Source organism: Labeo rohita, chromosome 8 (assembly GCF_022985175.1).
Source record: "Labeo rohita strain BAU-BD-2019 chromosome 8, IGBB_LRoh.1.0, whole genome shotgun sequence".
NCBI lineage: Eukaryota > Metazoa > Chordata > Actinopteri > Cypriniformes > Cyprinidae > Labeo > Labeo rohita.
In genome coordinates this window covers 27,602,425-27,627,011 of record NC_066876.1, presented here as the reverse complement: position 1 = coordinate 27,627,011, position 24,587 = coordinate 27,602,425, and the positions used below count along the sequence as shown (strand labels likewise).

Here is a 24,587-nt window from a genome sequence, read left to right as displayed (position 1 = left end):
AAGAAAAACATCAGCAAATGTAATAATAGCTGTTTCTTCCTTCCTTTTTATTAGATTTTTTTTCCAAGAGCAACTGAGAGCGTTTGTTCTCTTCCACAGATGCGAAGCACAGCCCAGAGTGTGTTCGCAGCGCTTGACACGTGTGTATTAGTCCACTCGCCTTTGGGACGTGGAGACATCGTTCCATACGAGGTCCAAAGTGCATTTTCAAAACAAAGAGCTATGTAAGATCAAGCAAGCAAACAAATCTCTATCCACATCATCTTAATTTAGAGCAATTATCAGATCTCTTCTCCATAAATATCAAACCAGAAGCTGAACCCTAATGATCATCACACAGACACTAAATATAAAAAATAAAAACTTGCCTCAGGTTAACCACACTCCAGCTCATGTTCCGCATATTAGATGAAGACATTAATAAATGAACTCAACACAGCAGTAAAACATGTTATGTGGAGGAGACATGTGCTAGTTGAGAATCCACTCTGCGTTCACTCGAAACCAAACCTAGAAACTTCCCAGCAGCTCTTGAGAGGCCATTGCCTAGCAGATAAGCAAATTAGTTGTATGCTGTTCATACATCATCAGACATTTATTGAATAATTAGTTAAATAATCCAAGTTTGTCTGTGAGCTCACATACGAGGTGAGGGGTGTGAATAGATCAGCAGTTCATGTGTAAATTTTGTGTGTCCAAATTTAATCGTGGTGGCTTTTTGTATTTGTTAGGATCTGCGTCGAGGGTCAGTCTTTAAGTGCCATTTGTGGTGGTTTACTTGGAGTTGTAGGAGGCCACACGCTGGTTGAGCGGGTTTTCCGGAGATTTCGTCCACTCCTTCTTGAGCTGTTGTTTTAGCTGGGAAAGTCGCATATTGGGGTTCTCCATTTTAAGGCGTGCCATGTTTGCTTCTTCAAATGCAGTGTAGGCGGCTTTCATGCGACGCTCAGGGTGTCGATCCAAATCTTCCTTAGTGCTGAAAAACAAGCATGAACCAAATGTAGAATGACATCTAGCTTTAAAAAAAGGCAATAAACAGATCATTCTGCCAATACTAGCCAAATCAAATCCACTTTTTTCTTCCTGTAAAAGTGGGTGTGGTCATTTGCAGCTTCAAAGGGCTCTAAATGATCCCAGCTGAGGAAGAAGGGTCTTATCTAGCAAAACGATCGGTCATTTTTTCAGAAAATAATTTTTTTAATACTTTTTTAGCACAAAAGCTACTGTAGCACAGGCTCTGGGATGCGCGTTCACGACACTACGTACTACTGAATCACGCCGAAAGGTCACGCGGAATGTAGGCGAAACTACAGACCCAGTGTTTACAAAGCGAACGCGCAAAGACTAAGAAAGAGGTACAACGATGTCCTCCTCAAGTTGTAGGAAAAATTAAGATAGAGTTTTTCGCCATGCACAGACGATGAACTTACACGTGATTCGTAGTAGTGATGGGAAGTTCGGATCATTTTACCGACTCGGACCTTTGAGTCTCGTTCAGCAAAATGAACAAATCTTTTTTTTTTTTTGTAATTTCGTTCATTTTAGCAAAATATAATTACAATGTTACATGTTACTCCCTAACACATCTACTGCTTACACAAACGTTGATCACACTACAAACAAGACAAAACTATAATGCTATAAGAAACAGAAAAGATGAATTGAATGAGTCTTTAGTCTATGATTAGCTCACCTCACCTCTTATCTGACAAGTTTTCGGGTTTCAGTCATTTGTTCATCACATGACAGCCCCATAAGATGAACTCGAAAAACCCGAAGACTCGAAACAGGTGAAGTAATTCCAGTACAGAACCTAATAGGATGTTGCGCATGCGCGACAGAACGAATCACTCCCTGAGATGACTTGTTCTTCCCGAGTCACATTAAAGATCCGTTCAAAATGAAAGAATCGTTCAAGAATGACCCATTACTAATTCGTAGCATCGTGGACGCGCATCCCAGAGCCTGTGCAACACAAGCTTTTGTGCTTAAAAAGTATACAAATGTTTATTTTTCAAAAAAAAACAAAAAAAAAAACAGATCGTTTCGCTAAGAAACTTCTTCCTCGGCTAGGATCATTTAGAGCCCACTGAAGCTGCATTTAAACTACATTTTGGAAGTTCAAAATCGGGGCAACAATGAAGTCCATTATATGGAGAAAAATCCTGAAATGTTTTCCTCAAAAACCATAATTTCTTTAAGACTGAAGACAGAAAGTCGTGAACATCTTGGATGACAAGGGGGTGAGTAAATTATCTGTAAATTGTTGTTCTGGAAGAGGAGTTCTCCTTTAATGCATGGTTTTTCCTTCTGGAGCATCAGTGAGTGTTTGAACCTTCTGTAATAGTTGCATATGAGTCCCTCAGTTGTCCTCAGTGTGAAAAGATGGATGTCAAAATCATATAGTCATTGTTGGAAAGGGTTCAACATTTCCAAAATGCTAGGAAACCAAAGAATTTGTGGGACCTGAAGGATTTTTCTGAGAAACAGCGGGCAGTTTAACTGTTCAGGACAAACAAGGGACTCATGAACAACCATCACATTAAAAAAAAACACAGCTGTGATGTAACCTTTTGAACGGGGTCATTTATTATTTTCTCTTGTGGACTATTTGTAAACATCTTTTATGTGAAATATCTTATTTATGTCAGTACTAATTCTGTAGTGCAAACAGTTTTAGCATTTACTGCATTGTTACTCTTCTCATTATTTCCCTATAGCAGATAACGAACCAGAAGTCTCACACATAGACTTACTTTTGCGTTGAGGAAAAAGGTGGATATAGTGAAAGTGTTAAGTGACGTTCTTAGCCTTTCCTTCTTGTGACAGGGTGACCAAGAGAAAAGTCATAAGGGTTTACATTGAATTACATGCCAGACAGAGTTTATTTTGTAATCAATAACCATAAAAATGCAATTTTTTAAAATTATATTTACGTGGGACTTTTAATTATAAAACAATCCCAAAATACACTGGGACCCTTTCGAAATGTCTATGCATTATACTTCCAGCTGCTCATTTAAAAAGCTCTTGCATCCATCTACATCACATTACAATATAAAAACATGGCCATAATTCATCAACAGTACATCACAAGCAATCGCTTATGTAAATACATAAATAAATAAATGGTAGGTATTAACTGATTGCAAACTGCTCTGAAAATGCGAGCCTGTAGAATGTGCTACAGCGCCACATTTTGACTTTGAATGTGCAGCACTTAGATTTATTAATTAAATCATAGGCTTTTGAAGTTTAATAATCACATTAGACGCGTTATGAATTCTATTTTCCATTTTTAAAATTCAAGGCATCTAAAATGATAATTATTAGGTTTCTTGTTGTACCCTTTCAGATATTTAATACTTTTATCACTTTTTGATAAAACCTTTCAATAAGGACTTCTGGCAAGTGCTGGAAGAACAGCATTTAAGAACACAACCATCTGAGAATTGTGACTCCTATAAATGTAGAACAATCTCCAAAAAGGTTTTTTTTTTTTTTTTCCTCCAGAGAACAGGATACCTCAGAACTGCAATGGCATCCTCAATGGTTCGGGCCTCCACCGTGCCTTCTTCTGGAACTATCCGATTGACGTTCTCCTCAAGCGGCATCTCCAAGTGGCTTTTGTCTGTAGATTCAAAAGGATAAATGACACTAAATGAGGAAACTGAAAAGGCCTATTCAGCACAACAAAACAAGGACACTTGTACGCTTAGGGCCAGATTTACTATTGGCTTGCGCCAGCGCAAGCTCTCATTTGGCGTTAAAGTTTACTTTCAGGATTCACTAAAGACACAGTGGGAAATTAGCGCTGAAAAGGCATGGACAGTTATTTTTGCAACTTACCTCACTGAATATGCATTTGTAGGAGTTTCCCTTTCAATCTCTAAAGTTATGGGCGATACGTGATTTTCGTCAATTCACGGGTATTTGCACCATTATTTAACACCCCCAAAAAAGCATATCTTAAAGCAGGCTGTAATTTGCGCTGGTTATTGCGGAAATGAGATGTTGCCTGTTTTCACTGATGTTGCCTTCACATGCTACCAGAATAATCGTAAATAGGAATGTGGTAGTTAAAAACTGCATATGAAAGCAATGTGAAGTCGACTGGAATTTGTCGAGCTCATAACCACAAGTGGGGCTTATAAAGTTTGTGATAGCACACGATGGCACCATGAGTTATTTTTATAGTGCCATGCACCTCGTCTATGTAATTCATAAATATGCATTTATTATGTACAGTACAATCAGATGACTGAGTTTTAAACCGAGTATGTTTTCTGTAAAGATCTTGCTGTAACAGGCTTGTACTAATAGTGGAATGTTGTTTATTTGCAAAAGCCAGCATGGGAACATGAGGTCTTGAAGCTCCACCCCTTTTCTTCAGGAGCACAAGCTCATTTGCATTTAAAGGGACAAGCACAAAAACACCGCATTTTGGCTCACACCCTAAAAGTGCCAAGTTAACAAGCTATAAAAAATGATCTGTAGTGTATTTTGAGCTAAAACTTCATTTATTTTCAAAATGCAAATATTACAATGTGAACAATTCCCCAATGCATGCTTCTCATTTTTTTTTTTTTGACTAGGTAATTTTTAAATCCAAAAATAATAACTTCTTCGATCTTCTGGGGAAAAATGACAGGCTTGTGTTGGCATGTGTCACAGTACTCTCGTGAACACCCATCAAAGACTGACACGGAACAGAAGAAATTGTTGAACAAAGTTGTTATTTTTGTTTTCTTTGCACACAAAATATATTCGCGTAGCTTAATAAAACTGAGGTTGAATCACTGATGTCACATAGACTTTTTTTAATAATGTCCTTTCTACTTTTCCGAGCCCTGAAAGTGGTAGTTACGCTGCTGTCAGAAAGTTTTCAGAATTTATTAAAAATATCTTAATTTGTGTTCTAAAAATGAACATGGTCTTATGGGTTCAGAACGACATGAGGGTAAGTAATTAATGACAGAATTTAAATTTTGGGTGAACTAACCCTAATGATCGGAATAATATAGGGTGACAAACAGTATAAAAATAAAACATTCACAAAACCAGTCATAAGGGTCAAATTTTTGAAACTGACATTTATGTATCATCCAAAAGTGAATAAATAAGCTTTCCATTGATGTATGGTTTGTTAGGATAGGACAATATTTGGTCAAGATACACCTATTTGAAAATCTGGAATCTGAGGGTGCAAAAAAATCAAAATATTGAAGAAAATCACCTTTAAAGTTGTCCATATTAAGTTCTTAGCAATGCATACTAATAAACAAAAATTAAGTTTTGATATATTTACAGTAGGAAATGTAATAAATATCTTCACTGAACATGATCTTTAATTAATATCGTAATGATTTTTTATGAACAAAAAAAAACAAAAACGTTTTATTAATTTTAACCTATACAATGTGTTGTGGCTATTGCAACAAATATAGCCATGCTACTTATGACTGGTTTTGTGGTCCAGGGTCACATTTGTAAAAAAATGTGTTTTTATGCTTATTAGTATCAGGGCTTCAGCTTTTTGTGACACATAGTGTTGCTACCTGTGTATAGCATTCAACAGTCACTTATAAGGTCTTGTGAACATCCCCATATTGCCCACGTAGGCAGCACTCTACCTCCAAGTCAGTGGATTGGATATGGCCTTACCTTTTTCCTTGGTTTCCTTAACATTTTGGACGCTTTGTAGGTTCTCTTCAATCTGGGCTCGAGTCACTTTACTGGGGGCTTCTTTTGTCTGTTTACCCTTTATCCTAGCATCTTCTTCCTCTAAGAGCCTTTGGTTTTCTCTCTTCCTCTCCAGAGCCTCCAAACGCTTTTTCTCCTTATCATCCTGTACACACACACACACACACACACTCTTTTAAATTACAACTGGACTGATGTTATCGAGGCAGCCTGACGGTCATTAAGCAAATGTAAGTGTAAACTGTGGAGCAGAGTAAAGAAATTAGAGATGCCTCCTGCGCGCTCAGAGTCACTCTGTGTCAGCGCGGCGGGTAAGTAATGGTTACTAGGATCAGACATGGTCTTAACTGTCCACATCCTAACCACCCAGCCACCTTCCTGTTGATAACATCCGCAGAAATGGTGACACAACAGTAAGGAGATACGCATAATGAGATGACACCTTCAGATGTCGAGCAGAGGCTGAAATGTCATTCGCGTGACACAGATAAGCCGCACGGCAGGCCGCACTCAAGAGCAAACCAAGATACGCTCCTCTCTCTTGACATTCTCACATATCTACCAGTGATAAATTATATTCGCCGAGCCTGATCTACGCTTCTCAGACGCTGGCTGATCTTCAGAAGATGTAAAGGATAAATCAGTGTGTTTCCAGTGCAGGTGAGCTTGCTTGAACACACACAGCAGCCTCGGTGACATGAGGTATAATTAGCAGAATGGTTGCAGTAGGATAACAGCAGCGTGGGTCTGATAGGCCGCCGGGGATCAGATGGCAGCGATGGGAGGAAACAGGAGGAAAGGAACAGGGTGTGAGGAGCTCTTTACCAGAGCGCCTTACCAAGTAGACTGGCACACCGTGCCAGCGTTGCGGACGTTCACTACATATGCCAACACCGGCTCAATAATATATGAAACAGACGCAGAAGGAAGCCGGAGAGGCAGAAAAGGCACCAAAGGCCACCAGAGACCTTTCAAATATTTAGACTACCAAAATAAATGAGTTTTGATACAAGAAATATAATTATATGGTACTTTGCCAGTAACATCTAAAGAAATGAAATTTGTCATTATTTACTCACCCTCATGTCGTTCCAAACCTGTATGGATTTATTTTTTCTGTGAAATACACACAAAAAGGTATTTTTTTAGAGAATACTGGTAACCAGTCTCAGTTTCCACTGACTTCTATTGCACTTTTTCCCCATATGATGGAAGCCAATGGAAGCCAAAACTGTTTGGTGACAAAAATACTTTTAAATATCTTTTTACATTGCACAGAAGAAAGAAAGTCAGACAGGTTTAGAACAACATGAGGGTGAGTAAATGAAGATGATTTTCATTTTTGGGGAGATTGTCACTTTAACAAAAATTAATGCGAGAACTGTGTCAATGTGATGCAGTGCGCTTGCAAATGTGTAGTTCATCCAAAAATAAAAATTTTCTGGCTTCATTTACTCACCTTCATGTCATTCCAAACCTGTATGACTGTTTTTCTGTCTGCAGAACAAAGAGCAGATATTTTGGGGGGGATTTTTGTCAACAGGGTCCAAAACAACATCAAACCCAGTTGATGTACTGCATGGACAAAAAAAACTGAGACATTTGTCAGAATATCTTCTTTTGTGCTCCATAGAAAAAAAAGCCATACGGGTTTGGAATGAGATGAAGGTAAGTAAATGATGCCAAAATATTTTTATTTTTGGGTGAACTACTCCTTCAACATACACTACCAGTCAAAAGTTTTTGAAGATTTTAATGTTTTTTAAAGACGCCTCTTCTGCTCACCAAGCCTGCATTTATTTGATCCAAAGTACAGCAAAAATATTTTTATTATTATTTTTACTATTTAAAATAACTGCTTTTAATATGAATATATTTTAAAATGTAATTTATTGCTGTGAACAGAGCTACACTTTCAGCATCATTACTCCAGTTTTCAGTGTCACATGATCCTTCAGAAATCACTCTAATATGATTTGCTGTTCAAGAAACATTTTTTATAATTATCACCAATATTTAAAACAGTTGCATAAATTTTCTTTTCTGGATTCTTTGATGAATAGAAAGATCAAAAGATCAGCATTTATCTGAAATAAAAAGCTTTTTATACACACTACACCATATATATATATATATATATATATATAGGAAAGAAATGATAGAAATTAATACTTTCATTTATAGTAAACGCATTAAACGAGCAGCAAATCAGAATATTAGAATGATTCTAAAGGATCATGTGACTGGAGTAATGATGCTAAAAATTCAGCTTTGAAATCACAGGAATAAATTACATTTTAAAATATATTCAGATAGAAAACAGTAAAAATATTTCAAAATGTTACTGTTTTTGCTGTACTTTGGATCAAATAAATGCAGGCTTGGTGAGCAGAAGACACTTCTTTCAAAAAAAAAAAAAAACATTAAAAACTTACTGTTTAAAAACTTCTGACTGGTAGTGTATTTGCCAGCTGCATTGCATCATACCGACTTTAATGGTACTGAAATTGTTTAATTTGTTATTAACTGTTAAATATTATTTTATTTTGTGTAAACTATTGCTTTAAGAATATCCATGCATTACAACACTGCAGTTAACATTTTCTTTCACTCTAAACCTTTATTACATGTAGTACAGTTGCAATCTGGTCTGCTGACACTGAACTTGGCATAAAATAGCGTAGTAGACATAATAATCAGCCAATCACTGCATATCAGTCAACACATACACCAATGGACCTCATCCAGGCCTAATTTCGAAATCAAGCTCCATTACTGACAACGAATACTCATCAATATGCGGCATAATTGATAGAGGATATCAGAACTTGCGTGACGGTGTTACTTTAACCCAGTCGGCTTCGGCTTTCGTTTGTTTCTTGGGGACCTCATTTCCTGAGCAACCCTAAACCTGACTTGCAATGTATTAATCTATTGTGTGCTACTCAGACTCACATGTCTGCAGCTTTAGCGAGGAAGACAGCTGTGTCATTTAGATACAAGATTAGCAGCCAACGGTGGGAATGTTAGACAACATATCAAGGAAAACATAGGCGCGGAGGGAATACATTTTCTGTACATTTAGTACAGAACTCAAAAACATTTCCATATCATCATGTCAGCTAGGACCAATGGGCAAATTTGTCTGGTTAACATCTTTCTGTTTTGATGCTGTGTTGTCTTTCTTCAAGTGATAAACACTGGCATTTAATTTTTTTATTACAAAAAAATAAATACATTTAAAACAATTTAAGTAAAAATTTTAAAACAAAAATTACATTTAAAATAAAATTAATACTTTTATTCAGCATGGATGCATTAAATAGATCAAAAGCAATAAATGCACTTATAATGTCACAAAAGATTTCTTTTTTAAATAAATGCCATACTTTTGAAATTTCTATTCATTAAAGGATCCTGAATAAAAAAGTATCACATTTTCCACAAAAACATTAAACAGCTAACCTATTTGTAGCACTGATGATAAGATTTTGGTGCACCAAATCAGCATATTAGAATAATTTCTGAAGGGTCATGTGACACATGTGACACTAAGTAAGCCATTAAGCAATGGCTGCTCAAAATTTAGCTTTGCCATCACATTAATAAATTTTATTTTAAAATAGACAACAGTTATGTTTCATTTTACATATTTATATTGCTTTTACTGTATTTTTGATCAAACAAATGCAGTCTTTGCGCGCATACGCATTTTAAATTGTTACATTTTTTTTGTATACTATCTAGTCAAATGTTTTTGAACAGTAAGATTTTTAATGTTTTTTTTAAAAAGACTCTTTTGCTCACCTATCTAAATTTTCAGCATCATTACTCCAGTCTTCAGTGTCACATGATCCTTCAGAAATCCTTCTAATATGCTGATTTGCTGTTCAAGAAACATTTATTATTATTATTATTATTATTGTTATTATCAATATTTAAAACATCTTTTCAGAATTATTTGATGAATAGAAAGATCCAAAGATCAGCATTTATCTAAAATATTTTTTGTAACATTATACACTATACTTGGAGTCAGAATGTGAGTTTGTTTTTTTTATGGGAAAGAAATTTAAATTATAGAATTAATAATTTTATTTAGCAAGGATGCTTTAAATTGATCAAAAGTGATGTCTATTTCACATAAATGCTGTTCTTATGAACTTTTTAGTCATCAAAGAAACATGAAAAAATTCTACGGTTTTTGACATAATAATTATAATAAACATTTTCTGAGCAGCAAATCATAATATTAGAATGGTTTCTGAAGGATCATGAGACTGGAGTAATGATGCTAAAAATCTGCTTTGAAATCACAGGAATAAATTACATTTTAAAATATATTCAAATAGAAGAATAAAGAATAAAACAGTTATTTTAAATAATAAAAATATTTCAAAATTTTACTGTTTTACTGTAGTTTGGAATAAATAAATGCAGGCTTGGTGAGCAGAAGAGACTTTAAAAAAAATATAAATCTCACTGTTCAAAAACTTTTGATTGGTAGTGTATATGTATGCATAGATGTATAATATTTTATTATTTCATAATAGATATTTTACAGTGACCAATTTTTTTTATTTACCAGACACCACAGTCCAGGACAGTCTCAGGTGAATAGTGCCGTTAGTCTTATGGTGCCATCAGCCAATTAGCTTTGTCATTATGTGATTTTCCTTTGGCTTCTAACAGATGGCAATCTTTCACCAAGTACTATTAGGACAATTTCACTGTCAATTTCTTTTTTTCAAATGGAATGAAGGAACTGATCTGTAGAAAGAAAGAACTTTACTGCCACCTTGTGTTTACACTCCATACTCAAGGATTTCTCTTCTGATTTCACAGAATGTACTGTCAATTAGCTGTGGACGCTGAAGACAAAAATCTAATCACAGTAATAGTACATTTCATGACATATATCAAAGGTCTGCTGGAACTCTCTTATCATTTGACCCTGACAACAGATCACTTTCCATGCTCTTAAGGACGCAAGTTTGAAAAACAAGAACTCCTACCCTCCTCTGCTCTTTCTTCATGACATGTTTGTCGGTCTCTTGCCAGAGTGCGTCCTCCAGCTCCTTCTGTTTGCGTGCATCAGCGACAGCTTTGGCCTCGGCCTTCCGGGCCCTCGCGGTGGCCGATTTGGAATTCTCACCCTGGAATTTCTTCGGCATTCCTGGGACTTCCCTGCGGAGGTAAGATTGAGGTGATGACCATACTACGAGTGTTATAATATCATCTGAGATCACATAGAACACGAATGTGTAGTGCATTAACAAATTCTAATAGGAGAAAGGCCTGAGGCTGAGTCATAATTTTTATATAACACTATCTTACTGGGCTCTCTATATTTTGGGCATCTGATACACAGTGTTCAAGAAATGTATGTGCATAAGTAACACATTTCAGAGTAAAACACAAACCTCAAGTAACAGAAAGAATTAAGGAATTTAGAATGCCCTTGTTCTCACAGTATTAACATAATCTGGTATTACTGGAGAGAGTTAAACCCAAAAAAAAGAGTACTTCCAAAAAAAGAATTAAATTCAGAAACAGTTGCTGCTTTTCTTCCAGCCGCAAGCAAAAAGAAAGAAACATGTGATATCAACTGAAAACTGTCTATATGTATGTATATCTACCTATTTATCTAGACAGACAAACTTTAGTAATGACAGCATGACTGTAATTGCGTGTATGTATGTCTATCCATAAATATAATACACAAATTCACACCTGATGTTGGTTTTCCTAGTTTTGACAGCACGGTTATCGTTTGACTCGTGGCTACAAGATTCAGTTCTCTATATTTCCTCAAATAAAGTGTTAAAATGAAAAGTTCTGGAGCTGTAGCAACATTTTAATTCTACTTTTTCGTTTCAGAAACATTCTCGTTAGCATTTTTGCTAATCACTCTGCTTTCAGAGAGTGACAGTATCAACGTTCAAGCTTGTATCGGATACTGTCATTTGAACAATTAAAGCAAATGTAGAGGGGAACGTCTTAAACATCTCATTTTATTATTCGAAGTATTATTTAGGTACCGAATCTAGTGTATAATGTAATAGCGCCTACCTTTTCCTGCGCCAGCCCGCTGGGTGTTGTTCGCCCTTCTTCTCAAGCCCCCGCGACACAGTTGCAGAGTTTCATTTAGCGCCACCTGGAGGCTCGACGGTCATGCATGCGGTAAGCAGACAACCGCATGCTTTAGACTTGCCCATGGTCCGTTTTGTCAACAAGTAGGCTACGGAAAAATCGAAATATATAGGATACTACACGATACCACCTAGATACAATGATATCAGCCTATTTACTCCTTAACCAGTAAACAGTGGGGCCAAAAGCGTGTCCAAGATTTTACAGCCTACTTAGGATTGCAACGTGGGGGCAGATGAGGGGTGGCAACGAGGCTTGCCTCGTAAAACCGGTTGTAGCTTTATATACTGTATATAAATGTATACCGATTTTAAGGGGAAACAATGAAACATACTTGACAGCTGCTATAATAATAGCCTAAAATAGAATAAGCTAGCCTAGTCTAACGCGATATGCAGGCATGCAGCAATCTCTTGCTTTAATTGTGCAAAATATCATTTCCAATTTAATTTTAATATTAGTTTAAATAAATTAAAAATAAAATTAAAAGTTTAAAATCAAAATATGCATTAGTGCAGTTGCATTTTCAGGACTGACAACATTAATGACGTCGGACAGCTGCAGCTCAGTAGAAAGTTAAAATAAAAATAAAAAATCACTAAAAGAATAATTGACCCTTCAAAAAGACCTATATAATTGATCCTTCGCCCCCGTGGTTACCGTTATTACGTCCGACAAGTCATAGCATTCATAGCGGAGCAAAGAGGACACTTAGAACAGACAGGGCAGGTTACTTTTGGTATGAAACAAAGTCTCTGCTTTCATTTTTTGTCATTTTCTAAGAACCAATAAATAGGCTACTGTTCTGTGGCTCAACCATGTGTCGTGGAAGCAAGCATTTAATCATTATTTTATCAGCCTGTGCAACGTGTTGTGGGTTTTAATTACTTTAAAAACACAAAAAACAATTGCCATAATTTTTCAAAAAAGCTATTTTGATAAATCACTTATCTGTATGTGCGTGCATTTGCTACAAACATAGGGAGCACCAGTTTAGCTATACTACCTGTACAATAAACTATTTAAGATGTGCATTTACACAGTCATTAACGTTAGGCCTATTAAGATGCAGTATAATTCTCTTTTAAACTATAATTTTCCACACCTGCCCATCACCGACTTCATAAACTCCACAACATTTTTCCTAATTTGAGTGTTCCACAGGCTACCGTCAAGCTATAGCCGATGTTTTTTATTGTGTGAATTCTTGCTGAAATGCAGTTTTTTTATTTATGGGCTGTTGGCATTTGATCGTACTCGTGATGGAGCGCTAGTGCAGCGGATGAAACTCTCCGACCTTCAGAAAACTTCAAACTCAGAATCGCGCTGCTCCTGTCCTCGCTTCGCTCCCACTCCACTGCGATCCCGTACTCTGCCTTGGGTCTCGGCAAGGGTGGCAAAGCCACACTCCCCTGAGTGGGGGCCAAAAGTCCCAAGTAGATAAATGTAATAGGCGTGTCAAAAGGTCTTTATGATTGGTCCACAAAGTCTTACTGAAATATTTGTTTTCAAATGAAATTTCTGCACATGCAGTATTGGGATTCTTTTCTGTTTTAATGTACTTATTTTTAATAGAATTAACAATGCAATTGCATTTAACATACTTTTTTCTTTTCTTTTACATTTTTTTAACTTTATTTTATTCCTAATTACATTATGAGCAAAACAAATGTTATTTAAATTTCAAGATTTTAGAACTTGTTAACCAGCATTATTTGAAAATGTTTCAATCTTGTGCTGCAGTGGAATTTTTTATAGTCACATATCTACTTTATTTAGTGACCTAGAAATAGTACAAAATCTCAAATATTGATTTTTTTTCGTATTTATTATTTCATTTATATTAAAAAAAAAACAATGTTCATTTTAAGTAGAACAATAACAGGTTTTAAACGTGAAATTTGATCTCAGACTTTAGATCCCAGTGTATATTTATGCGCTGTGTAAATAAGTTCAGACCGCTCATTTGCGTAGCGACATGATTGACAGCTGTTTATGCACGATCATCTTTTCACATCAACTAACTGTACTGTGTAAGATTTCCATTCCACTGAAGCATAAATCTATGATTTGTGCTACCGTTTTCAACGCACAATGGAAAACTGTGACATTTCATTAACTGACGCGCTTCACTCGGCAGCGCATATACGTGCCGCAACCCGCAAAAATAGGTTTGATTAAAATTCATATATTATTATTATTATTATTATTATTTAAATGCACTAATAGTAATTACACAAATAGTATTTTTTTTTAAATAGTAGGCTACACCTAAAAATAAAATGCTAATATATATGTGGGCCATTCTACAGAATTGGTCCAAATTCAGAGTTGGAAATGTCTTGGAAAAAAGTGTCCTTTCCCCAAAATTGTAAAAATGTATGCAAAATGTAAAATATCCAAGCTACATTTCTAGTATTCACACAGTTAATTCTTATATTGTATTTTCAGATATTTTTTGAATATTTGTCCTCTCCCCAAATTTGTCACTACCAAAACACTGTAATATATACTTTAATTAGAAGGGTTATATGGACCTTTTCAGATTTTCTGTCTATGTACATTGCAAGTTCAAAATTTTAGAGGTAAATTAATAATAAATACATTCTTAATAATATTTCAAGTGTGATTTATGAATTTGTTTTTATTTTATTTTAAAATTTTCTTAGTGAAAAAGGCAAAAAGTTGATCATAACGATTTCAAACATAAGGATTTATTAGTTTCAACATTGAACCAAACACTATCATAACATCTTGGCTGATAATTCATACTTTATTTCTGACAAAATATCCCACGTTTCAGTAGTGACCTTAATTCATTACATTACAGAATTTGAACTTGCATACTAAAAAACACTGTACACTCTTAAAAATAAAGGTGCTTCACGATGCCATAGAATGCCATGTTTAAATGGTTCCATAAAGAACCTTTAACATCTGAAGAACCTTTCTGCTTCACAAAAGGTTCTTTGTGGTGAAAGAAGGTTCTTCAGATTATAAAAAGGTCAGAAAGAGATGATTCTTTAAAGAACCTTTGACTGAATGGTTCTTCGTGGAACCAAAAATGGCTCTTCTACGCCATCACTGTAAAGAACCTTTTAAGCACCTTTATTTTTAAAAGTGTACAACTTACTAAAATACAAAACATTTGCATAACTCTAAAATTTTGCTAATTTCCCCCCAATAAGTATTCCCGTTTTGTCACTACCGAAACAATGATGACATGTTTTGGTTGTAACTGTTTTAGTAGTGACAAATTTATAGAATAACACCCAGAAAATCAATAATGTCACTACCGAAACTCCAAAAAATGTTTTGGTCGTGACTGTTTCAGCAGTGACACATTTCTGGATTAACACCCCAAAAAAATCAATGTCACTACTGAAACTCCTCCAAATGTTTCGGTAGTGACAATTTAAAATTTTAGATTAGATGCTAATCAGCACATGGTTAGCTAGCACAGTTCTGAACGGCTGTACACATAAAAAACAAAAAACAAAAAACAAAAAACTAAATGTTATGGAATAACTCCCAAGAAAGTATGGTTAACTGCAGAAAGAAAATGTGTTCGGGAGTGATGTTCCTTAAAGTTACTTACAGATTTTTAAGACTTTTGAACACATTTACCTCAAAATCATGTACACACACACATACATACATATACAAGAATCTGTGGTGTCGAATGACTCTGCCTCTGGTATGTCAATCACAACATACTCCTCCCTTCATATACTGTAATTCCGAATTCCCCTCCCCACAAACTGTCTTTGATTATTCAAATCATCAGCCAAGAAAAATAAATCCACCTCTACTTGAAATAATGCTCACTCACTCTTTTGCCACACTGGTCAGTGATAGTGACCATATCTTTAAACCAATTTTGTTTTCTGTCCTGTATGAGTTGATAATGCACTGGCCTGTGGAATTTGGTCTTTTCAAACACCCATAAACCCTTTGTTCCAGGTTTTTGTGTTGGTTAAGGGTAAGTAGTTTTTAAATATTGAGTAAAAATATAAATTGCTACATCTTGTTTTGAACTCAATCAGTTCATCTGCTCTTACCTTAAATGACACTGTGCACTGCTTTAGCCCCAGTGTCTCAAAGTCAAGAGAACATAACAGGGGGCTGATTGAGAATGCATTGTGACTTCTGGGTTTGTTGTTACAGCTGAAAGCCTCTTGAAGAGAAGGACTCCACTCATTTAGGCTCTGACTGAGTCTAAACAGACAGCACTATGGCTTCAGACTCTGACAGACCGGGCTTCTCTCTGGTGGACTATGCAGTGTTTGCTGCTATGCTGGGGGTGTCGGTGGCCATCGGGCTATTCCAGTCTCTGAGGAAGAGCACGGATCGCTCTAACGTGGACAGCTTCTTCACAGGAGGAAGGAGTTTCTCTGCTGTACCGGTCGGACTGTCGCTCTGTGCCAGCTTCATGTCAGCTGTCCAAGTTCTCGGTGTGCCATCAGAGGCATATTTATATGGTTTTAAGTTTCTCTTTATGTGTCTGGGACAAGCGCTCAACTCCCTCATCGTTGCAGTTCTGTTCGTTCCTGTGTTTTATCGGCTCAAAATCACCAGTTCAAGTCAGGTTTGGATATTTTTTTCTTTTTTAGTTTTGCTATATAATTCTATATAAATGCATATATATATATGTGTGTGTGTGTGTATATACATACAGTAAATTAACGTATATTTGTTTTTGTCATTTTATAATATAATATATACATAAATATATTCTATTTTATTATACTTTTCTGTGTCAGTAGTTTCTATTAATTTTAGTTTAATTAGTTAATTTTAGTAGAGTTAATTAGTAAATATTATCTAGTAAATAATATTATATAGTAAATATAATTTTTTGAATATTATTTTAATTTTAGTACTTCTAATTTTAGTTAATTTGTAGAGTTAAAATGAAGATGGGAAATATTATGATGCCAATTAGCTGAAATAACATTATTTTTATATTTTATTTTGTTTCAAGTAACAGATTTGTTATGGCTTTTGTTTTATTTTACTATAATAACTCTGATACAGTAGGGTCCAAGTACAATTTTTAATTTTCTCTAGTATGTCCATTACTAAGCATGTGATTTTGCATATACTTTTGGACCTCACCGTGTGTGTGTGTGTGTGCGTGTGCGTGTGTGTGTGTGTGAAAACACCAGGTTCTAATAAATGTAACTGTGTGTCAGTATTTAGGAATGAGGTTTGGCAGAGGGATGCAGCTCCTGGGAAGTTTGCAGTTCATTGTAGCCACGGTAAGATAAATGAATTATATCATCAAATATTAAAGGGTACCTATTATGCAAAACTCACTTTTACATGTTGATTGAATATAAATGTGTGTTGGCAGTGTGTGTACACAGCCACCCCATAATGATAAAAATCCACCTGCTTCTTTTTTTAAATCTCTATAAACCATAAACCATGTCTCATAGCTTACTGATCACAGAATCTGTAATGTGTGACATCACACTGTACCAGCCCCACCCACTATAGTTGACTGACACAGCCATTAGATGCTTTTGCAAACACATGCTTTTCGGCAACGATCTGAGATATGAGCTAAAATAGCACAGCACTGTTTCTGCTTCCACTCAAAATAGGCATTTTCAAAATTATATAATAAATTATCTGTGGGGTATTTTGAGCTGAAACTTCACAGACACATTCTGGGGACACCTGAGGTTTATAATACATTTTGTAAAAAGGGGTATAATAGGTGCCCTTAAAATGGAAATAAATAATATTACTATTTTAGTAATATTAAAACAATACCATAAAATGTAAATGTAGAATACTGATCAATAAAGCTTTGAATATTTGCATTTTCATATTTTTTTAATGTGTTTTACATATTTTAGATTTGTGTTTAATGGATACATAATGCTAACATTGTTTGGTTCTTCCTGTAGCTCCTCTACACTGGAATAGTGATTTTTGCTCCAGCAGTCATCTTAAATCAGGGTTAGTGAAATGTATGGAAGTCAGTTCTCGCCACTGAATAAAAAGTGTAAAAAGAAAAAAGTTATTGCCACTTGTTATCTCACAACTCACAATTCTGACCTTTTTTCTCAGAATTGTGTGATATAAACTCACAATTATGAAAAAGTCAGAAATGACTGATTTTCTCGCAAATACGAGTTTGTATCTCACAAATCTGTTCGACAATTTCTAAGAATTGTGATATATAAACTTGCAATTGTGAAGTCCAGTTTTGAGGGGAAAAAAAAAGACTGATATGAATTCTGTTTCTCAGAATTCTGAGATGTAAACTCGCAATTACTAGAAAGAGGTCAGCATTGTGAGATAAGCCACAATTACCTTTTTTTTTTTTTTTTTTTATTCAGTATTGGAAATGGGCTTCCATAGAAATAGACTGACTTCTTCTTCTTTTTTTTTTCTCATTTCATCAGTATAAGTGGTTTGAAGTTATGCTTTTGCACTTATTCTCGTCAACCTTTTTTTCTAAATCAAGCCACAGGCCTAAATATGTGGGCATCTCTCTTCTCAACTGGACTCATCTGCACATTTTACACAACAGTGGTAAGGCAGTTCTTGCCAGAACTGATTAATGAAAAAAAAAAAAAAAAAAAAAAAAAAAAAAAAACTAGTTGTCCAAAGCATGTTACAATTTGCGATATGACCATGCAAATATTTGTTTGTTAACATAATGTTTTATTTTCCTGCAGGGTGGTATGAAGGCTGTAATCTGGACAGATGTGTTTCAGATTGTAGTCATGCTCTCTGGGTTCATTGCGGTCTTCATTCAGGGCACCATTTTGGCAGGAGGGCCTGCCAGAGTTTTGGAGATCGCCAACAATGGATCCCGCATCAATTTTAATGAGTATAAACAATATCAAAATCATTTTGAAATCTGTTAAAGCATTAGTTCCAGAATTAAAATTTCCTGATTGTTTACTCACCCCATGTCATCCAAGATGTTCATGTCTTTCTTTCTTCAGTTGATAAGAAATTATGTTTCTTGAGGAAGAACATTCCAGGATTGTTCAATTTGGACTTTCGACCCGCTGATCCCCATTGAAGTCCACTATATGGACAAAAATCCTGGAATGTTTTCCTCAAAAAACGTTTTTCTTTTCGACCGAAGAAACATAGACATTAACATCTTGGATGACATGGTGTGAGGACATTTTAATTCTGGGGTGATATAATCCTCAAGTTCTCAAATTAATTAAAATGGTTGTTATATTGCTCATTCTCTGTATGTTTGTTAGTTTTAACATAGACCCTCAGAGGCGCTACTCATTCTGGACTTTAACAGTGGGTGGCACTATGGTCTGGTTATCCATGTACGGAGCCAATCAAGCTCAAGTACAGCGTTACATATCATGCAGGACTGAGAAACAAGCTCAACTGTGAGAGAATAAATCAATAAAATTGTCTTTTTTCAATTTTCTAAGTTTTGTTTATAATTAAACTTCTCCTAATAATGATAACATATAGTTATGGTTAGAAGAACTCTCACATATTTTCTGTTGCCACTCAGTAAGATAGAAATCCACTAAGTGTCACTCTTGTGCTGCAGAGCGCTGCTGGTTAATCAGGTGGGTCTGTGTTTGATTGTGAGCAGTGCAGCCACATGTGGCATTGTGATGTTTGCTTTATACGGCAGCTGTGACCCACTTAAGTCTGGCAAAATATCTGCACCTGACCAGGTAAATGAATGCATGAACAGCATTATCTATACCTACAATTTTAATAACTATTACATTTTTCACCAAATTCCAATTTTTCAGTGAAATAGTCCTTTTAAGCAACTCAACTGTCTTTTTATCTTTATTTTTTTTACAGTACATGCCATACCTGGTTTTGGACATTTTCCGTAATCGCCCAGGCTTCCCAGGTCTTTTTCTAGCCTGTGCCTACAGTGGAACTTTAAGGTGCTTGAAACTATCACAAGCTTCAGTGAGGTGTTGTTTACTACACTAACGCTTACAAATGGAGTAAACCACCCGCTTCTGTTTCCACAGTACTGTCTCCACCAGCATTAACGCCATGGCAGCAGTAACTATGGAGGATGTAATGAAGCCGTGGCTAATTAGAGTTTCACAGAGAAAACAACTCTTGCTTTCCAAGTCATTATGTAGGGTCAAAAACAACTTCTCATTCTTTCCTGTTGTGCAAGTAAACATTAGTGTCTTAAATAGATGACACATTCCCAAAGATATATTGGTATATTGATGTATTGATATTGCACATGTATATAAATATAAATATGAATATATATATATATATATATACACTACCGTTCAAAAGTTTGGGGTCAGTACATTTTTATTGTTTCTTTTTTTTTTTCTTTTTTTTTTTTTTAAGAAATTAATACTTTTATTCACCAAGGATGTATTAAGTTAATAATTAAAAGTTTATTAAAAGTTAATAATAAATAATTTACATTGTTATAAAATATTTATATTTTGAATAAACACTGTACTTTTTAAACTTGTTATTCATGAAAGAATCCTGAAAAAAATCACAGGTTCCAAAAATATTTGGCAGCACAACTGTTGATATTATCCAACATTGATCATTCTAATAATAAATCTGCATATTAGAATGATTTCTGAAGGATCATGTGACACTTAAGACTGGAGTAACAGCTGATAAAAATTCAGCTTTTCATCACAGGAATAAATTCTATTTTAAAGTCAATATAAAAATCATTATTTTATATTGTAAAAACATTTTGCAATATTACTGTTTTTTTTTCTATATTTTTAATCAAATAAATGCAGCCTTGATGAGCATAATAGACTTCTTTAAAGACTATTACAAGTCTTACTGACCCCAAACTTTTAAACGGTAGTGTATATATATATATATGTATTGTATAAATGCAATATCACACTCGTAGCCATGCGATATGGTAAATATACGGTATATATAAATCACAGTGAGACGATGAGAGCGCCAAATCCTAACCACTAGACCACCAGGGACAATGGCACAAGTGTATAAATACATAAGAAACAACAACCCTCTTTTGTCCGGAACTACTTCCTTCTGCCACAGATTCAAATCTAAAGTTGACAGTTTAACAGCTAAACCCAAGCCTCTGTTACTACTTTGAAACTGTCACTTTAGAACTAGTAACGAAGGAATGTTAAGTTGCTTCACTGAAAGCTATTGTATTACTGCATTAAAAGCTTAGTTTGAATGTCCGCTCAGGAAAGCGATATCTCTGTCCTACTATCCTTTCATTTGTTAAGGGTGATTTCCGATGACAGCACTGCTCAGTGCATTTCTTGGCTGCATCTTACAACGTGTTGTTGAAAGTAAAAATAACTTCCTTGTTTACAACAATTCAGTCTTTTTCGATACACGTCTTTCTTGCTGACTCGCTCATAAAAACAGTGTCCTGTCGCCATCGATGGCGAATTAATGTAACCAAAATCACCATCATGAACACACACACTGTTTCCCAATACTAAATAATGTTATTAAATACTACTATTGTTTATATAAAATATTATTTATTGAACAATAATATTTAATAAACAACAACAGCAATCATAAAGGTGGCGTGATAAGACTCTGCCCTCAGCCAAAACTATTTGCTCTGGAACAAATAACAGATTAATGAGACTAAAGACTGCCCGTTAGATTTACCCAAAATGAATTATATCTCATGTTTAACCACTATAGAGACATCAGAGTCAGAAGATCTGACTCCAGAAGATCTGTCCGAGGTAAAGCTGCTCTTGGCGGGTTCATGAGCGCTGAACGACCGCTGACACCCCTGGAGCTCACATCTTCGAAAACACTGATGCACATTTTTTAAATAGACATTATCTTCTGTGAGACAAAAACTGTATTATTTATAAAATCATAGTCGATTTGGGCGTCCACCAAGACACTTGCTGTGAGAAATATTACAAGCACGGTGATAAAAACAGTGAAACGGTTGGAGTTCCGATATCGCTAGAGTATCGCACTCCTCTCAGCCAATCAGATTTGAGGACAAGAAAGAGCTGTTGTATAAATATATATATACTACAGTGACAACTAATTCCATTATACTTTGTTGGCTTGTGTAAAACAGCACTGTTGTACGGGCTTGGCTGCATTACGATGGCTGCGCTCTCTTCCCTGCTGGACTGGGGAGTCCTTCAGGTACAATATGAACTACTGGAATAATTGATTTTAAGCAGGTTGTTTTTCAGTCCGTATGTCAGAGCTCTAACCAGTCTTTTCTCTGATACCCTCAGGGTTCGTTCACAGTCATGGGTGTAGTGAACGGTCCACTGCTGGGAGCGTTTGTGCTGGGCATGTTTGTTCCAGCCACAAATAAACCAGTAAGACTCCATACACATCACAGTCAACCATATATTATTCTATTGCTCCACTGGAAGAATCATGGTGTAATATTTCTCACATCTTCTATAGGGGGTGTTCTCAGGTGTGGCTGTGGGGTTCTGTCTGTCTCTATGGCTTGCTGTTGGAAGCACAATTTATCCTCCTACACCACAAACTATGGGTGTTTTACCCACTAGTACTGGTCACTGTAATGCAACGCTCAACAACACCACGATAGCCGCTAAATCATCTATCTTGGCATCCTCAGTTTCTCAGGATTATAGGTGAGAGTCAAATATGTATCACATTTTATAATGACCAAACCTTTGTATTATTTCATTGCTCTGTGACTAGAATGTGTTTCACTATAGCCCAATTTTTTATATATATATATTAAATTCATACAGCCTTCAAAACATCTATGCAATATCCTACCTGTACTTTGGAGCCCTGTCAACTAGTGCAGTCGTGCTGGTAGGTGTGGTGGTTAGCTACATTACAGGTGAGAAAAACTCACACTATTGCACTATTGTCAACAGTTCTTACTACTTTACTTTTAAAATGTTGAAATACTACAGGACCCACCAAGAAGGATTCTATCAGTCCTGGTTTGTTACGCTGGAACTTGGAACAAAAGACATGCAGTGCATCTTGTCATATCTTGGTAAGTTTCGTGGTAGTATATTTACTTTTATATATTTTCATTAATTTACTTTTTTTTACAGCCCTGTTCTTACCACCTAAAATCAAGTGTTATTTTAGCATTATTTAAATACAATTATAGCATTTTAAATTTTAAATTGCTTTAATGAGTAAAAGTTTTTATTTTAATGTTTTTTTTTTTATTTTGTTGTGTACTTTACATATATATATATATATATATATATATATATATATATATGTACACACACACCACACACATACACACACACAAATATATACATATTATAATAATTTTACATATATATTAAATGGACTTTATATTTTCACTTTGATGAGTTTTTGTTTTTAAATATTTTAAATATTTATTTTTTATTTCAGTTGTATTTTAGTACTTCAACTTATTTACATTTTTTTAGTTGAAAAAGCAATATTTCTAATTACATTTTTTAAAAGTTTTTTTAAATGAGCTTTTATTTTTATACTTTGTCCTTTTATACTTTGTCATTATTATTGTATTTATTGTTTATATTAAGTTTTAAATTAGCTTTTTTGTATATTATTTTTTAACTTTTTTCATTTTAATTTAATTTTTTATTTAAATTAAAACTAAAATTACAACTGAAAAAAATTATATATATATATATATATATATATATATATATATGTAATTTTGTTTTCTCCAGTTATTTAAGTACTTCAGTAGTAATTTTAGTACTTTAACTTTTCATTCAATATTTATATTACATTTTAGTTAAAATAATAAACACTGCTGAAATCATTTTCTTGTCTCTACAGAACGAAACTACAAACAATCCCACTGAAATCCTTCTCAGTCAAAAAGAACTTTTTGCCACTGCTGATAAACAAGATGTTTTACTAAACAAAGGTGACATTTAGACAGGTGCAGGACTGGCTTTGTAAAATCAGAAAAGTCTTTAAGAAGTATTGCTTTAATTAAAATTGAAATGACTTCTTGTAGGACAACATCTGTACAATGAAATGTTAAAAGACACAGCTTTACTATTTAACATCATGCAAAGTACATTCTGCACAGTCCCGCATATTAAAACTGTCAAGGCCATACTGATTTGGTTGGTATTACTGAATACCTGACCATCACCACCTGATTCAAAAGATGATTTCTTGACCTATTAAACAATAGTGCCTTCTTCCGTAGTACAAAAATGCACAGTACGTTTCTGTTCATCATACACCTGTGTCGCACCTGTACGTCAGTTCACTTTCATTCCTAGCCAAGAAGAGGAGAGCATCAGCACACACACTAAAGTCACATGAAAGTAGTTTAATTAACTAAATGCTTTTAATAGAGATATATCACTATGATATCTTCTGTATTATCCTACAAGAAAGTATGTATGATCATTAGCCAAAACTAATTAAGGAAATATGTAGCCTGAGATGATTAAGTGCACTACACTACCCACAATAATAACAACGCATTTCATTATACAATCATGTTTCAGTTTCAATGTATTAAACCAACGGCTGTATAATTCATGCATATTTTTAATATTACTGTCAGTATGACATAGATAAGCTGCTGAATGACGGAGAGCCCCTGTCACATTCACAATAAACTGAAATGTCAACACTACTATCAGGTGGACGTAATACTTTCTGATGAAAACTGTTAAAATGAAAGTTTCATCTGGCACTTGGTTGTATCAGGCCAAACGGAAGAAAACCAGCTCAGTTTTTCTCTGCAGGCGGAAATAACAAACCCGCCG

General features: G+C 34.9%; 2 protein-coding genes across 3 annotated transcripts; one reads left to right on the top strand and one right to left on the bottom strand.

Annotated features, from left to right (window-relative positions):
* Nucleotides 1–23: 23 nt before the first annotated feature.
* ccdc124 (coiled-coil domain containing 124) lies at nt 24–11,930 on the bottom strand. Its single transcript, XM_051116764.1, has 5 exons — nt 11,776–11,930; nt 10,719–10,890; nt 5,665–5,848; nt 3,526–3,631; nt 24–976 (listed from the first exon to the last, which is right to left on the bottom strand). Exons 2-5 carry the CDS (start codon nt 10,875–10,877, stop codon nt 775–777), a joined length of 651 nt encoding a protein of 216 aa, XP_050972721.1. The 5' UTR covers nt 10,878–10,890; nt 11,776–11,930; the 3' UTR covers nt 24–774.
* Nucleotides 11,931–15,729: 3,799 nt separating this feature from the next.
* slc5a5 (solute carrier family 5 member 5) lies at nt 15,730–24,437 on the top strand. 2 transcript variants are annotated; one of them, XM_051116744.1, is made up of 16 exons: nt 15,730–15,838; nt 16,024–16,444; nt 17,052–17,117; nt 17,775–17,826; nt 18,338–18,405; nt 18,552–18,706; nt 19,098–19,238; nt 19,409–19,538; nt 19,675–19,763; nt 19,854–19,966; nt 21,923–21,993; nt 22,089–22,175; nt 22,267–22,460; nt 22,584–22,650; nt 22,755–22,840; nt 23,635–24,437. In XM_051116744.1, coding segments are annotated over exons 2-16 (1,674 nt in total). In that variant the 5' UTR covers nt 15,730–15,838; nt 16,024–16,090; the 3' UTR covers nt 23,636–24,437. The 2 variants fall into 2 exon arrangements, with proteins under 2 accessions (XP_050972701.1, XP_050972698.1); XM_051116741.1 differs by having other exon boundaries at nt 15,734–15,838; nt 22,584–22,678.
* Nucleotides 24,438–24,587: the final 150 nt, after the last annotated feature.